The sequence below is a fragment of the Scomber japonicus genome, chromosome 13 (assembly GCF_027409825.1).
Source record: "Scomber japonicus isolate fScoJap1 chromosome 13, fScoJap1.pri, whole genome shotgun sequence".
NCBI classification, from domain to species: Eukaryota; Metazoa; Chordata; class Actinopteri; order Scombriformes; family Scombridae; genus Scomber; species Scomber japonicus.
Window position 1 is genome coordinate 2,020,944 of NC_070590.1, and position 16,023 is coordinate 2,036,966.

Consider the following 16,023-nt stretch of genomic DNA (forward strand, 5'->3'; position numbering starts at 1 on the left):
CTGTCTCATCCTGCTAACCCTGAACAATCACCACGTACTTCTAAGAAAACAAAATGATGTCAACGTCTCAACATTTACGTAGGTGGTCAAATGATTAATGAAATGTTTATCTTGGATTCATCGCTGGCTGTTTAAAAGCATATTAAAAATGTTCTGAAATCAAACTTCTGGCGTAACAGAAACTTGTTGACAACCAAAGACACAAAGATATATATGAATGCCACCATCATGTCTTCATAAACGAGCTCTGAAACCACGACAGCAGCATCACTGTGATTTACTGGATAAATAACCTCAATAAGTTCTCAGATATCTGTTCAGCCTTTTCATGTAAAGCATTGTAGAGGCAGATATGTGTGTATCATAAGTGAAATGTGAAAAGAACAAGAAAAGGCGAAAGGTCAGTTTGGGGATGTCGCAACAGGCCTTATATGGAGTTGTTTTCACCATGTTGATTTCACCAACTCCTTGTAAGGAGGAGTCAAAGACAGTATAAAAGTCTGGAGAGGTGTGAGGGTGGCGCTGTTTTGCTGTCTTACTATTCTGATGTTGATGTTTCATTGATGTGTAGTGATGTGCAGTGTTTGGCTGTGTCATCAATAAAGATCCCTGTTGGCTGGTCGGCGACTTCTGTTCTCAGTCTCTTACTTTAAAGGTTACCCAGATAGCATGCGAATGTGGGCCACTTGAGGCAATGATCCGGCACTGTAGGCATTCTTCTGGCCCGGACAAAACAGACGTGAACCTAAACTGGCCCATGTAGTAAATGCTACATTTGGGCCAAATATCACAAACGAATATGGCCCATCTTTGGCCGAAATATGGCAAGTATGGCAATGACTAATCCGGATGTGAGCCTAAAGAGGCCCACATATAAGGAAACATACTTGGCCCACCTTTGTTGAAACATATTTGGGCCAGTCTTGGCCGAACTGGTTTATTTGGTGTGTTTTTGGTTGACATCTGGCATTGTGATGGCTTGGTTATGGCCCACTTTTGGCGGACATGAGCGGACCGCCCAAGTGCCATCATTCCATGCTGTATGTGGGCCGGATGAACATGTCAGGTGTGGGCCAGATATGGGCCAAAAGAATTTTGCTATCTGGGTACTGAAGTTAAGTAATCGAGTAGTTTTCTTACAGCATCAGTGAATGAAACAAGCCGACAACCTGAGAAACATCTCTAACTACCAGAGTTTCTCTCGTGGCATTAAAGGCTCATTTATGCTCAACGTACGTATGAAAATGTTTCCGTCCGTTTCAAACGATGTTAGCATCACTGCTCACATACTTCCATGCGTCCTTTACGTTGGCATGGATGTTAACCAATACATCCACCAGGGGGCAACGCAGAGTCAAAAGTTTATCAATCAATCTTTATTTGTATAGCGCCAAATCACAACAAAGTTATCTCAAGGCACTTTCCACATAGAGTAGGTCTAAACCGAACTCTTCAGGTTTCATTTAAAGAGACCCAACATTCCCACATGAGCAGCACTTGGCAACAGTGGCAAGAAAAAACTCCCTTTAACAGATATTGATAATGTTCCTCTTGCATAAAATACAAAAATGATAAGTTTAAAGTTTCTAACCAACTCACACAACCTTTCCTCAAAAAGTTCCTCCATTGTTATTTCTTCTTCGTGTCTCACTAGAGCTACGTATCGGGTAGTGCCAGCAATACACTGTGAGTCACAACCCTGTGACATTTGTGATGGTTTGGTCCTTTATTTATGTAGTCTGTGTTGTATTTGCTTTTGTGACTCGTTAATCTGCTGCCACTAGACATATTATTAAGTGTTACTGAGTAAAACATTGTTCCAGGAAACCAATAAAATGTAAACTCAGAGCAGAGAAGCTTCACGCTACATGGAGACTGAAACATTCCCAACTCAATCTGTCATCATGAAACAGAGCTTTGTATTTGTATTTCTTCTTCATGTCTCACTAGAGCTACGTATCGAGTAGTGACAGCAACACTGCCCCCCCATGGTTTCCGGTGGTACTGCTCCATTTGGTCTGTATCAGTAAGCTTTATGGAAACGTGCAGAAATACGGACGTAATGAACTCAGAGCACGGACAGAAGGCTCAGTCTGTATTTAACGTTGAGCATAAATGAGCCTTTAGTTCATGTAAGACACAGAAATCATCGCCTGAGTTGTAATCAGCTGACAGCCGCTGATTGAATCAATGTTCCTCATCAGTCAAACACCAATCACAGCAATCCTCACCATCCATTTAAATATGAGTCCAACCAACACTGATCCTGCTACATCAACACTGCTGCTGGTGAAGCTTCCCTCCACTTTTTAAAGATTAAAGATTACTATACTGTCAATGGTAGGGCTGGGCAATTAATCGAAAAATAATCAAAACCGACATTTAGAAATTCTAATGGACTTAATCTTGCTCATCTCAAATAATGGTGGTGTTCACTGTTGCCATGACAGCAAAGGATCCGTATTTAACGTTGAGCATAAATGGACCTTAAAGAGTAATCAGTCATGTCAGCACTGAATGTAGGTCAGTAGTACGATCATATTGTGTCTTTGTACTGTAGACGGGAATATGCAATCTGATGCTGCTTTTAAAACTATTTTTAACATATTTTGGAATTGCTTACCAACCCTTATTTATCACTGAGCCATTTACTGTAATACTGTGTGTACTATTGTGCTGATTTGTGTACAGTAGAATAGATGGAAATGAAACTAAACTAAACCAGAGTCACAGTATCGGCTCATGTCTCACAGGTTGAGACCTGCTGAAGTTCACAGGACAGCAGCAGGTGAACATATTTCCTGGTGGTCAGGTGCAGTGCTGAGGTTCAGTGTTTCTAACAGGTTGATTCCTTCAGTCACTTTACTGCAGCTGAAGAACTGGAGTCTAGTCTCTGTCTTCAGGCGTTATCTGTGAACTCTCTTATCTGTTTGACATATTCTCATTCTTGTGGGAATTTTAACTGTGACAAAAATGTTTCATGTTGATGTTATCTCTGCCTCGGTGTGTACGGGTTGACTGCTTGCAGCTGCATGTTTTATTCCCTCATAAACAAAAGCACATAAGCAGAGTGTGAAGTAGCTGTTTGCTTGAAGGAAAACCTGTTAAACAAACACTACAGAGCTGAGAGCTGATACCTGAAACCAAAGTGCAGCCTGAAGCTTTGAGCTCCATGTTCTGCTGCAGTTAATAAACTCATATCACTGCTCCCAGATCTCTTGGCTTTACTCATGAATGTACCAGCCAAATATCTTAGTTTTAGACTTTTTAGACTTGCACAATTTTTGCACACATGTGGGGAAACAATTTCATACTTATCTTGAAACTTGAACACTGTTCAGTTTTGAATCACTTTTGTTTTCAGGATTTTGGGAAATAATGCAACATTTAGTCAGATAGTTTCACTTTATTTCTGAGGAACTGTCCTGAGTGGCTGAAGTGAGCTCAATAAAGAAACTGACAAATAACTTCACACCAGCTAGGCAAGAAGGTCAAGTGAGTGAAATGCTCTTAACAGAAGAGGGCAGGAATAAAAGCCTGTTTCCTGTTCTCTTTGACTCTGTCGGTTTTTGTCTTCATTTGCAGCAGCTCTGCTCTGTTTTCATACTCTGAGGAAATGTCCAACATCAATCAACTTTTCACTGTTTTCTATGGAAACATAATAATTATAACCTCTATAAAATAAAAGCTTAAGTATCGCATTATAAAGTGAAAGTCATGGCTGGTCTCAAGCAGAGATGCCTGTGATCCACTCCTACGCTGCTGGTGTGTAGAGGAGTACCACATGCTCTCTATCTGCTGTGATTATTCTCCTCTATCTGTTAGAAGTTAGGCTCTATCTGTGGTGAAAACATGCTGCGGTCATTTCATCTGACCACGAAGGCTACGGAGAGAGATCGGTCTGTGTGAACCCTAAAAGGAGTCAGTGTTTGTGGTTTGAGGCTCCTCCTCTGTCAGATCAATGAATGAATGACTCACACTCATTCATCCTTCTGTATTCAGCTGGATGAATGAGTTTGACCCTTCCGTACACAGCTCCATGCATATTAAATCTCTCTCAGTGTAAACATATGAATCACAGTATCATCCTCTGTGCTCAGTGACAGCAGCTTCATGTCTCAACTCAAACATGAAGTACAACTTAAATCATGTATATGAGCCACATTCATATCCGTTCTCCGCACGCTGTTTCCTCATTTCAAATATGAGTCTCACATTGTAACGAGATCAGTTTCTGTGTATGTGATAGGTTTCACATTACAGCATCATACTCATATTTGAAATGAGGAAACAGTGTGTGGATAAACGACAATACTTCATGCTTGGGCTCACTTGACCCTTCATCACATTAATATCACACGACTATAAGAGACTCCCACGTGCAGGAAATCCTCCCATCGCTTTCAAAATGAGTGTTACAAATAAACTTCGCTTTACTTGAGGATGTGAAGGAGAGTCTTTAAGCTCAGCTGTGAAATGTCTCCTCACCTTTAGGTAATATGTTAAAGTCGACGTAGAAGCGTTGCATGAAGGCTCCGGTGATGAAGCCTAGAGCCGGGCCGATGGAGGTGGCAGCGAGGAGGATGCCTAAAAACACCACAAAGAAAACAAAAACACATCACAAGAACTGCAGTTGTCAGTGTTCAGTTTTTCTAAAATGGAAAAAAATAAAGTAAAACAGTCCAGCCGGTCATCACAAGAAGAATGACATCATAGGTCAGAAGGTCAGGCCAGTAAAAAACGACCTATAGTTATTTTGCTGCAGATGATTTAAAAACAACAAGATGGTTTTTAACTGTTGCCAAGAAGAAGAAGGAAGTGTTGAATGTTTCATTTGAACCCAAATTATCATCAGTCACCACAATAAGATGTTGGCTTTGTACTTTCCTGCAAACCACAGATTCATTTAATGTCTATATATCATACGTTTAATTGTGTGTCATTTAACACAGCATTAAATGGTCATTATCAGCAGTATAATGATGTTTTGGGTCAGGGTTTGGGTGACAGATCGTGGTTTGGGTTAAAAACAGCTGCAAATGTCCAGATGTCTCGTTAAAGGTTCGCTCCACCCAAACTTCCTCCTCATTATAAGAAAGTCTGATCACATCATCTAGAAATGTTTATGTGCTAAATATTACACATTTTAAAGGTAGAGACTCAACATATCCTTAGTTTATAGAAATGTGCACTGATAAACCCAACCTGACCTGAACCACAGCGGTGTCACATTATCAAACATCATTATTGTTTAAGAGTGATTTGTGACGGTTTTCCAGGTCGATTTGCTGCCATTTGACATATTATTAAGTGTTACTGAGTAAAACATTGTTCCAGGAAACCAATAAAATTCATTGGAGTAAAACATGCTTCCAGGAAACTAATAAAATGTAAAAATGTAAACTCTAAGCCGAGAAACTTCACGCTCCATGGAGGCCGAAACATTCCCGACTCAACCTGTCGACATGAAACAGAGCCGCTCCTTTGTTGTCACATTGAACTGTGAGCTTCTCTACGTCAGTCATATTGTTTTCTGAGTGTTTTGAACTTTGCTCACATGTCCAGTCAGTCTGTCAGTCAGTCAGTCTCTTCTTCACAGACTGATGCTGACCTGCAGCTGAAGGTCTGTAAGTGTGTGAAGTGGAAAACATGCAGCCTAATGAAATGTTTATGTTAAAAAGCAGTGAACACATTTACCATCGCTCTGCTGCTGCATTCCTTTCATGCCAACTTCTAAATGTAGTAGGGAGGTATTTTTCACATAGCTATGTATAACAGAAGGCGATGTGAAGGTGTGTGAGGAGCAGAAGTCAAACAGGCACACCCAGATATAACTATGTCTGTATAAGAGTCAATGAGCTGTTGTTGTTTTATGGTGTCCATGTGGTTTAGTTTAAATTTAAAGAGTTAAAATGTGAAAATAAACGTATGAATAACTTCACACATTCTTTTTTTGTGGACCCAGCATCAAATTTCTGCTTTTAATCCATTTAGAGAGAATATATTAGAGGATTGTGGCAAAAATGTCTAAGTGGAGTAACCATAAAAAGTTTAAACTTTGCTTAAAAACAGTAAATAGTCAATAAAACACCATATCAACTAGTTTGGCATGATCTTACATTATAACTTTTATATTAAATAAAGCTAATGGAATACTATTGTTCTAAATATTACATTTCATCTGGTTACCATGGAGATTAGAAAACATTTACATGTTTTAAATGAAGTCATTATTAGTATAAGTCCACTTAAATACACTGTAGGTGAGCATTCAGTCTTACATTTGGTATAAAATGGGTCAAATGTCATTTCAAATCTCTCTTATTGATCTTTTTTTAATATATTGATTATATTGAACTGGGCGTAACCTCCATGCTGTCTTGCTGCAAAATACTAAATGTACATTTTAACAAACCTGCTTTTAAATCTAGTTTAACTGATTTATGAATTAATCATCTTACCAACCAAGTTTTATTTTATTTGAGGGAAACAGTGAGTCATCTTCTCTGAGCTCAGTGAATCTATGATCTCATGTTTGTTTCTCATATTTATTATAAAGTATTGTTTATTTGGACTGTTGATGATAAATCGTACCGAGGTAGAGCGGCGAGTTCTTCCTGCTGGCGTAATCATCGATGTAGGAGATGCCGAAGGGTTGGATGGGGACGGCTCCGATACCCAGCAGCAGCTGCCCCATCAGCAGCAGGGGGTAAACGACGTGGGAGGCGGGACTCTCCTGCTGGCTGCAGCTCTGACTGGACGACGACTTGGTGGCGCTGCTCTCTGATTGGCAGAGGCCGGAGCTGTTATCACTGTTGGCTGTTGGGAAACATAATGTGCTTCAGTTTAAGTGCTTCAGCTTCTACATCAGAGTCTCTCAGACTTTTCCACCTCATGTCCCAAATTTCATATCATCATCATCATCATCATCATATATCAGTTTGTCCTGAAGGTGGCGCTGCAGGAAAGTTGATGCTGTTAATATTGAATGTGTTTATCTCTGTGGAGGGACCTGAGACTGTGTGTGTGTGTGTGTATGTGTGTGTGTGTGATTGCTCTTACAGCTGATGCGGTCGGTGTAGTCGTACTGTCCTCCCAGGAAGTGCGGCAGCGCCATCAGCAGCGAGGCCAGACAGGCCAGCAGAGCGCCGCAGCCAATGAACCGCGGCCGGTGGACTCGACTCCCGAGGAAACTCACAAACACAATGAGGACCGTGTTCCCCACCTGGAGTCACACAGCACACAGGGATGACATCACATGTAACACTAATCTGGTCTAGGAAGTCTTATAAAACCGGTTACATGTTGAGAATACAGTCGTCATTAAATGACTCTACAAACTAAATGTTCCAGTTTGAGCTGCTCTACAGGCCTCTGCTCCTTCAGATGTGTTTGCTGCTCTCAGAAATCTCCATTTAATCCTCACCTTTCATTGTGAGCAGCGGGCTAATAAAGGACTAGCTAGCTGCCACCCTGCTGATCGGTTCCATGATGTTTTGCAGCATCGTGTGGTTAATACGTTCTCACTTCCTAAAGGACATTTCTTTCTTTTAGATACCTTCAAGTTCCTAACTTGGTCCGTAGTTCATTTCCTGATCTCTCAGCTCTTCCTAAGAATGCTGATTTTGTTCCTGGAAACATTTTCTTCATTGAAAGGAGCCAAACTCTGGTCTCACCCAATGCCCTTAAACTATGTGTTGTACCACTTGGGTGGCAGATTTAGGAGAGGGAATTCCACAGATTTTACAGACGTCATCTATTGGCCCACCACACCAAAGCTCAGCTGGATAAAATATTTGAAAACGTGTCTCCTTCCTATCACCGGTCGACAAACTCCAACAAATTATATGCACATGTTTTGGAACTAGTCGTCTTTCAAAATGTTCTGGACTGAAACAGTATGAAAATGAAAATCCAGTAAAGAAAGTGGAAAAAAGCAGTCATGTTTTAAGATGTGGTTTGACTAAAGACTAAAGAACCCACAAACGTGACTGCAGAGGAAATGTGTTCACCTTCTTCATCTACAGCCAAGAAACTAGAACAGGAGCTAACCCTGACCCATACTGACCTCGTTGAAGGCAGCCAGGAGGCCAGACTTCTGGCTGGAGAGGCCGTATCGTCTCTCGATGGTGGAGATGGAGCTCTTCATGTAGCCCGACACCAACAGCTGCGCCAGCTGCAGCAAACTGTGGCAAAACACGAAGAACTGCAGACAGAAGAAGAAGAAAGATCAGAGAGTCAGGAAGCAGTGCAGGAAAGCCTGGGTGCGACATTTCATCAGATCAGGTTCATATTAAGAGTGCTGAGTGAAATCTGACTGATTAGAAACGTAATGCAGAAATAGCAACAAGCATCAACAACTGAGGCTGAAAAGCAGTAAAAGTGAGTGATTTAAAACTAAGTGAGTTCATCACAGTTTGGTAACACAATGAGTTCAGGGGAAATGTTTACACAATGGGAACAATACCAGGATGGCTCTCAGGATGGGAAGTTACTCCTCAGACAATTCTGATTTCTATGGATGGACTAAACTATGACCCACAACCTTCACTCAAGAGCTCAAATCAAAACAAGTTTGTTTAGTAAAACTGGCTCATGCGTTTGTATGTCACATCTGTCAAAACCCTTTACAGAGTTTCTGATCTGTTTTACACAAATCAGAAGTGAGTTCCTCAGTTCTTCTTCCTCACAACGTTCTTTTTACACGGCAGTCACAAGTCGTTTATTCATAATTGTCTACATGTTGCTGGTTGGTGCTACGTGTTCACCACTTAAAAAGGCACACATAATTGGGAAGCTATAACTATAAAATCATGGTTCAGTGTAAATTCCTGCTTGTTCTGTTTCCAGCCTGTATTTTGCAGGTTAAATTACTTTGTTTGTTAAAAGTTAAAAGCCAACAGAAATACACTCAGCTGTAGTTATTTTGTTCATATTTGGATGTCAAACACCAACCTTGATGCTGTTGAAGGGACTCCGGCAGCGGACGGCAGGTCGTGACACTGCAGCGTCGGGGTTCATGTTCAGGTCGCGGGCTCCCATGTTTAATTTCTAACACCTAGAAACTGAAGAGCAGAACAAAGCCTGTAAAAACAGTCTGTCACAAGTTAAACTACACTGATGGAGGATTTACTGCAGTCAGCAGTCAGACTTGTATTGCTTCCTGCTTGTTTAACACAGAGAACCAGATTCACCCCTAACCCCAACCCTCACCCTCACCCTAACCCCCACCCTCACCCCGACCCTCACCATGCACCACAGCTGAATTCATCCTGTGACAACACAACAGCACTTTCTAGACTAACCGAGTGCATGAATAATGTGTGTGTGTGTGTTGTACAGTTGACACAAAGAGAGAGAGTGAAAGATTAGGCAATATGATGAATGTGGTTTGGGTCAAAGCCAATAAGGAAAGAGAATGGGAGAGAGAGAGAGTGGGAGAGAGAGAGAGAGAGAGAGAGAGAGAGAGAGAGAGAGAGAGAGAGAGAGAGAGAGAGAGAGAGAGAGAGAGAGAGAGAGAGAGAGAGAGAGAGAGAGAGAGAGAGAGAGAGAGAGAGAGAGGTTTTATGAAGGTTGAACTCTCAACTCAAACTAATGAAGGCAGGTTGAGTTTTAACTGAGTTCATGTTTTAATAACCATCTGCTCTTCTACTTTCTACATCTCAGAGGGAAATATTGTACTTTGACTGTTATATTATCCATTGTGTCAAATCTTCATCTGCTGCAAATAAATGTAGTGGAGTAGAGAGGGATTAAACCACAACTTCTACTGTAAAACTACATCACTCATAATATGTGTGGAAGCTGTTGGAAGTTGTTGCGTTTAGCTGGATGTTAGTTTTACGAAGCTGCTCTCTGCTCTAATAAAATGTAATATTCAGCTCAATACATCTGATTGTTTTCCTCCAGTAACACGATAAGCCAAACGGAGGTATGACACCTCATGATCAGTTTGACCTCCTTTCTTTAAAATAAAATCACAGTGACACTTCTGTTTCCTGCTGTGATTGAATCTCTTACGGTAATGCAGAAACTTGCACTGCTGCATTTTATTTATTTGGCGTACGTAGCAGTGGTTCTAGTTTCATTTGCTGCTGCTGCTTATATTGGTCCTTTATGCAGCCATTGGTCGGCTTCAGGAAGCTTCTACGTGAACTAACTGTAGTAGCAGGATTTCACTTCTTTCTCTCCTTCTTTACTCCAAATGTCAAATCCATCCGTACATGCATGTTGGAGCTGAATCAAATCTGAGATACGAGAGTGAAACACCAGAGCAGACGTCTATTTGCAGGCGTGAGCAAAGGCCATCCATTGTTATCACAAGGAGGAAGTAAAGGTAACTCTGCAGGGTTGACACTCTGACTTTTGACTTACAGTTTGCATTCTTACACTATGTTCAACTATCTAACATCAGAACAGGCTATAAATAAGAGAAAAACACAGAAAGCATGATATGTAAGCTGCAGCTGTAGTTGAAGAGTCTGCAGACTGAGACACACCTACAGTATGAGCTACAACATGAGGTTTTACACTTTACTTTACAACAAACAAAGAACTGGATCAAGGCACTAGAGGAGAAGTCAGAGGATCGCCAAAGTTATTACAGTTCATCAATAAGGATAATATGAATATCTGCATAAAAGTGTCATAGCTAATAAAACCAAACCATCCAATAGTTACTAACTAAAGTGAGGGACATATGTTACCAAGACAACGGCAAGAACAACCAGGAATCCAACTAAAGCTTAATGTGAAAGAGATCCGGGTCAGAAACTACACAGAAATACTAACTTTTTCTACATTATGTTGGGTTTTATATCATATTAATATTTAGCAGGTATTTTTGGATTATCAAACAATGTCTTCACGTAAAGAGGACGAACAGAAGGTACGATCAGAGACACGATTAAATACTAAAATAATTCAACATTTAGAGACACAGAAAAGAGACAGAAAACAGCGAACCAGAAAAAAACAGTGAGGAAGAGAAAAAGTGGGAGTCTAACAGAGAAGATAAGCTGGAAGGAAGTAGTTCGTTATCAGTGGAGGAATGTCAACAGAATGAAAGCTTGTTGTTATTTTGGGTTTTATCTCTAGTGAGCTCACGCAAATCAGGTCGAATCCCTCACAAATCATCTCATGTGCTGCCTGCTGGAGAAAAATGGTCTGAAATAAAGACATCCATCACATCAACTCCTACTTTTGAAAGATGACAGTGCACATAGATGCAGTGGCTTTACTCCCTGTACTACCCCTTTACTACCCTGTTTAACTGTTGTTTGTTCTGTTTGTTCGGTTGTTTGTCTTTTATGTTGTTTGTTGCTGTTTTTTATGTATTTTCATTTTTTCTTCTGTCCAATGACAATAAAGACACTGATACTGAAATTGGTCGGCTCAGATGGATGGATGATAATGGATGGATGGATGGATGGATAGATGGATGGATGGTGGATGGATGGATGATGGATGGATGGATGATGGATGATAATGGATGGATGGATGGATGCATGGATGGATGATGGATAGATGGATGGATGGACGGACGGATGGATGGATGGATGATAATGGATGGATGGATGGATGGATGATAATGGATGGATGGATGATAATGGATGGATGGATGGATGCATAGATGGATGATGATAATGGATGGATGGATGATAATGGTTGGATGGATGTATGGATGATGGATGGATGATGATAATGGATGGATGGATGGATAGATGGATGGATGGATGGATAATAATAGATGGATGGATGATAATGGTTGGATGGATGTATGGATGATGGATGGATGGATGATAATGGATGCATGGATGTATGGATGATGGATGGATGGATGATAATGGATGGATGCATGGATGGATGGATGGATGAACGGACGGATGGATGATAATGGATGGATGGACGGACGGATGGATGGATGGATGATAATGTATGGATGGATGGATGATAATGGATGGATGCATGGATGGATGATAATGGATGGATGGATGGATGGATGATAATGGATGGATGGGTGGATGGATGATAATGGATGGATGGATGGATGCATGGATGATGGATGGATGGATGGATGATAATGGATGGATGGATGGATGCATGGATGGATGATGGATAGATGGATGGATGGGTGGACGGATGGATGCATGGATGGATGGATGATGGATGGATGGATGGATGATAATGGATGGATGGATGGATGGATGATAATGGATGGATGGATGGATGGATGGATGGATGGATGGATGATAATGGATGGATGGATGATAATGGTTGGATGGATGTATGGATGATGGATGGATGGATGATAATGGTTGGATGGATGTATGGATGATGGATGGATGGATGATAATGGATGGATGGATGGATAGATGATGGATGGATGCATGGATGGATGGATGATAATGGATGGATGGGTGGATGGATGGATGATGATGGATGGATGGATGGATGGACAGATGATGGATGGATGCATGGATGGATGGATGAATGGATGCACATCAAACACTGTTTCAGTATCAGTTGTTCCATTGTGGGATTTTTCCATTTTTCCATCTGTTCAGTTATTGTCCATATTGATCAAGTTATATAATCACTCACTGTGGGAATGAACCAGGTATCTGCATAATCATCATTTCACTATTATACTAAAAATGCCCAACAATACAGTATGATGGCATTGCTGTTCAGACAGCATGAAGACATGAATGTATCAGAGCTCTAGTAAAACGGCCATAGTTGGTGTCATGTGTGAGAGATTGGTCAGAGTCAGGGCAGATAAGCTCCACCTCGGATGGGTATGACAGAGTGTGAGTCACAGATAGTCATTCAGTGTCTGCAGACCGGCCGCGGGTCACTTGTGTTCTGGACAGTAAATCTAATATTGCATTCAACTCTTCCTGAAGTTTCATCTGGCCATCCATCCATGCATCCATCCATGCATCCATCTATCCATCCATCCATCCATCCAACCATCCATCCTCTGTCTCTTATCCGGGTCTCATCAAGCTGAGCAGTGAAACCCAGACCTCCTTCTCTCCAGTTCTGCTCATCAGCTCCTCTTGGAGGATCCAAGCTGTTCCCAGACCAGCAGACCAGCAGAGATATGTAATCCCTCCAGTGTGTTCTGGGTCTCCACCTCAGCAGCTCTACTCCTAGCTTCCTCTGGTATCTGAACTCTAACTCTAACTCTAACGCCCAAACACTCTCCAGAGGAAACTCGTTTGGAGCCACTTGGACTCCAAACAAAACGAGACAAACGTTATGAAGAGAGTTTATCTAAGTTAGACTTTGCAAACAGCTTCAACCAGTAGCTCATGTGAGTGACTCAATTCATTTGTCAGTTAGTCATCTACAAAGTAAATCATCTCACTTGAACGAGTCTGTGACTGTCTGCTAAACCGCAGAGGTCACATCTCATCATGACTTACTGCGAGAATATTTCCCCAGAGACGATGAAGACATTTTATTAGTATTCGTAAGATTCTAGTTTTGTGTTTGATTTGGTTCACTGATAGTAGAATTAGAACTAGTGTTGAAATTGGGTTTTATTGTGAATCATCTAAACATGAGAGCCAATATCCAACTTATACAAAATGACTGTTCAATGTTTTACCTTTTTAAAAAAAAATAGAATAAAAAACAATTCAGTGTGAGTTGTACTTTTACTGGAGTGATCCTACAGTAATGTTTTGTAGCTTGCTCCATTACTACAGTTACTCTGCAGATGATACTTGTTTTTGTCTATAAAATCTAAATAATGATAACTATAATATAATAATGATGATAATTGCAGCTGTAACATATGCACAATGACTTAAGTAAAGGATCTGAATACTTGTTTAACTACAGAGTGCAGGGACACATGCGTCTGTCTGCTGTGACTGACAGTAAAGTAAAGCTCATTTCAGCTGTTTTATGTTCAGTAGTTTTGATCTTCAAAGTAACCAATAACTCTGCTCAGCTGTCACATAAATGTGGTGCAGTAAAAGTAGAATATTTCCCTCTGAATGAAGTAGAGAGTTGCATACTATGGAAACTCTCTAGTAGAAGCAACATTTATTCATGAACTGAATAAAACAAACCTGATTCCTTTACACAAACTGTTCACTAAGTTTTCACTGTTTGATTTAAGTTTGCAGAGAGGGAGAACCAGAAGCTGTCCTGCTTTACAGTCCAGCATTAAAGAAGCAGAGACTCTCATTAGTCTCATTAAAACCCCTGAACCGTCCCACAGAGAGAAGAGGAAAGTGATTTATCTAAGACTCACCGTGCAAGCTGAAGAGCTCTGCTCACTGTGTGTTTCCTTGTTTCGTCTGCTGCAGCTCAGCCTGTATGTGCTGTCTCAACCATCCAGCTGACAGACCTCCAGCACTGCAGGAGAGGAGGAGGAGGAGGAGCTCAGGCTGGAACTTGAACCCTGGTGTTGAATGCAGGTCTGAGTAAGAACAAGAAAAAGGAGGAGGAGTAGGCCTCAGTAAAGCCTGCAGACCCACGTGTATAATCTTACAACCTGAAACCAGATTTGTCTGTTTCAAGAAGGCTGGAGATTCTCAAGACACTAACTTTTATTTATTCACTTGTTTATTTATTCTAACAAACAACAGTCAGCTGTGTATATGAACAGTGAAGAGGTTTTCCATTCTGTAATCACTAAAAGATCTTTAAGTGTGCTTTAAGTTATGGATGTCATTTAAATATAGGTGATCAGCTTCTATTGAGCTTCATCAGTGTGAGTTAGTCATATCAGTGATGTCTGACACATGTACAGTCTTTTTAGCATCAGATTCCCTCTTAGTGTTTCCTGTTTCTCTGTGGTGGAAGTATAGTAACAAAAAGACTTTGCTACTAAAAACACTGTAACGTTGAAACATAGAAGATGAAGAAGAAGAAGAAGAAGAAGAAGAAGAAGAAGAAGAAGAAGAAGAAGAAGAAGAAGAAGAAGAAGAAGAAGAAGAAGAAGAAGAAGAAGAAGAAGAAGAAGAAGAAGAAGAAGAAGAAGAAGAAGACACTTATTGTTCATTTTAGCTCGTGATTGTTGAAAAACTGTGAACTTGTCCTTTAATTGCTGATTTATTTCTTTTTTACAGTTAATATTCTCCCTCCAGATAGATATAATGGAACATGAATCAAATATGAGGCAGGAAGGACAGAGCTCTGAAATAAAACTATAAATATGACAAACATCAGCTTTGTATCAGAACATACTGATTCTGCATAACTCTACTTTAATAATGCTAAAATTTAATAAATTCATTTCTGATACAAAACTCTGTAATGAACATCTTATAACTTGTTATTAAACAAAACAAAATCAAATATGTCTCTGTCTCTCTGCAGTAAAACATAAAGAATCAGAGCTGTAAAGGTGTTTCCTGTCTAGGATTCTCTGAAGGTTCAATGTTCTTCAAGCTTTTATTGTCATAATAAAAATAAACTGGATTGCATAATGAACTACAGTGATTGGCCCCTGAAAGCAGCACAGATAAAACATTAACAAAGATTAAAAATGTTTGAAATTAGAAAAGGATAATAAAACATAATGCAATAGAACAAAGTGCAAAATGCATATCTTATAAACATATGAATAGTATTTATATGTAACTTTTTTGACAGTATGTTCAAAATGAATGTAATATGTAAGTTATAGTGCAGAACAGGTAAAGACCATAAATAAATGACTGCTCAAAAATCACAGTCTTCTCTTCATCAGGACAAAACGCTGACGTGACTGTGAGGTTCAACATCTGGCTCTGTGGACCAACCATTGATGTCAAAGGTCAAAAGACAATCTGTGGTTTCCTGTCTGAGCTGAAGCTTCCTGTCTTTCTCTGAACTCAAGTCACTGAAGGTAAAAAGCCCCCCCAAAAAAGTTTGTTTCCTAATCTTTTAAGGTGTGACGTAAAAGGTGAGACATCAAAGTAAAACATGAAGAAAAGCAAAAGAGGATAAAAACACTAACGGTGGCAAGGAAACAAATACTGGAAATATCTAAAACAAAAGAAATGTGCAGAGATTATT

The 16,023-nt window shown here is 40.2% G+C and overlaps 1 protein-coding gene across 2 annotated transcripts in view; it reads right to left on the reverse strand.

Moving 5' to 3' along the window:
- Positions 1 to 14,324, reverse strand: part of slco2b1 (solute carrier organic anion transporter family, member 2B1) — a 32,123-nt gene extending 17,799 nt beyond the window's left edge. Inside the window, exons 1-6 of one of the 2 annotated variants that reach the window (XM_053331190.1) lie at positions 14,273 to 14,324; positions 8,956 to 9,065; positions 8,069 to 8,206; positions 7,063 to 7,225; positions 6,595 to 6,819; positions 4,489 to 4,587 (exon numbers count right to left, since the gene is read on the reverse strand). In XM_053331190.1, coding sequence (XP_053187165.1) covers positions 4,489 to 4,587; positions 6,595 to 6,819; positions 7,063 to 7,225; positions 8,069 to 8,206; positions 8,956 to 9,042 — 712 coding nt within the window. In that variant the 5' untranslated portion in view covers positions 9,043 to 9,065; positions 14,273 to 14,324. Of the gene's footprint in view, positions 1 to 4,488; positions 4,588 to 6,594; positions 6,820 to 7,062; positions 7,226 to 8,068; positions 8,207 to 8,955; positions 9,157 to 14,272 lie in introns of those variants that run through there. The other variant, XM_053331191.1, reaches the window with a different exon arrangement.
- Between the last annotated feature and the right edge of the window lie 1,699 nt (positions 14,325 to 16,023).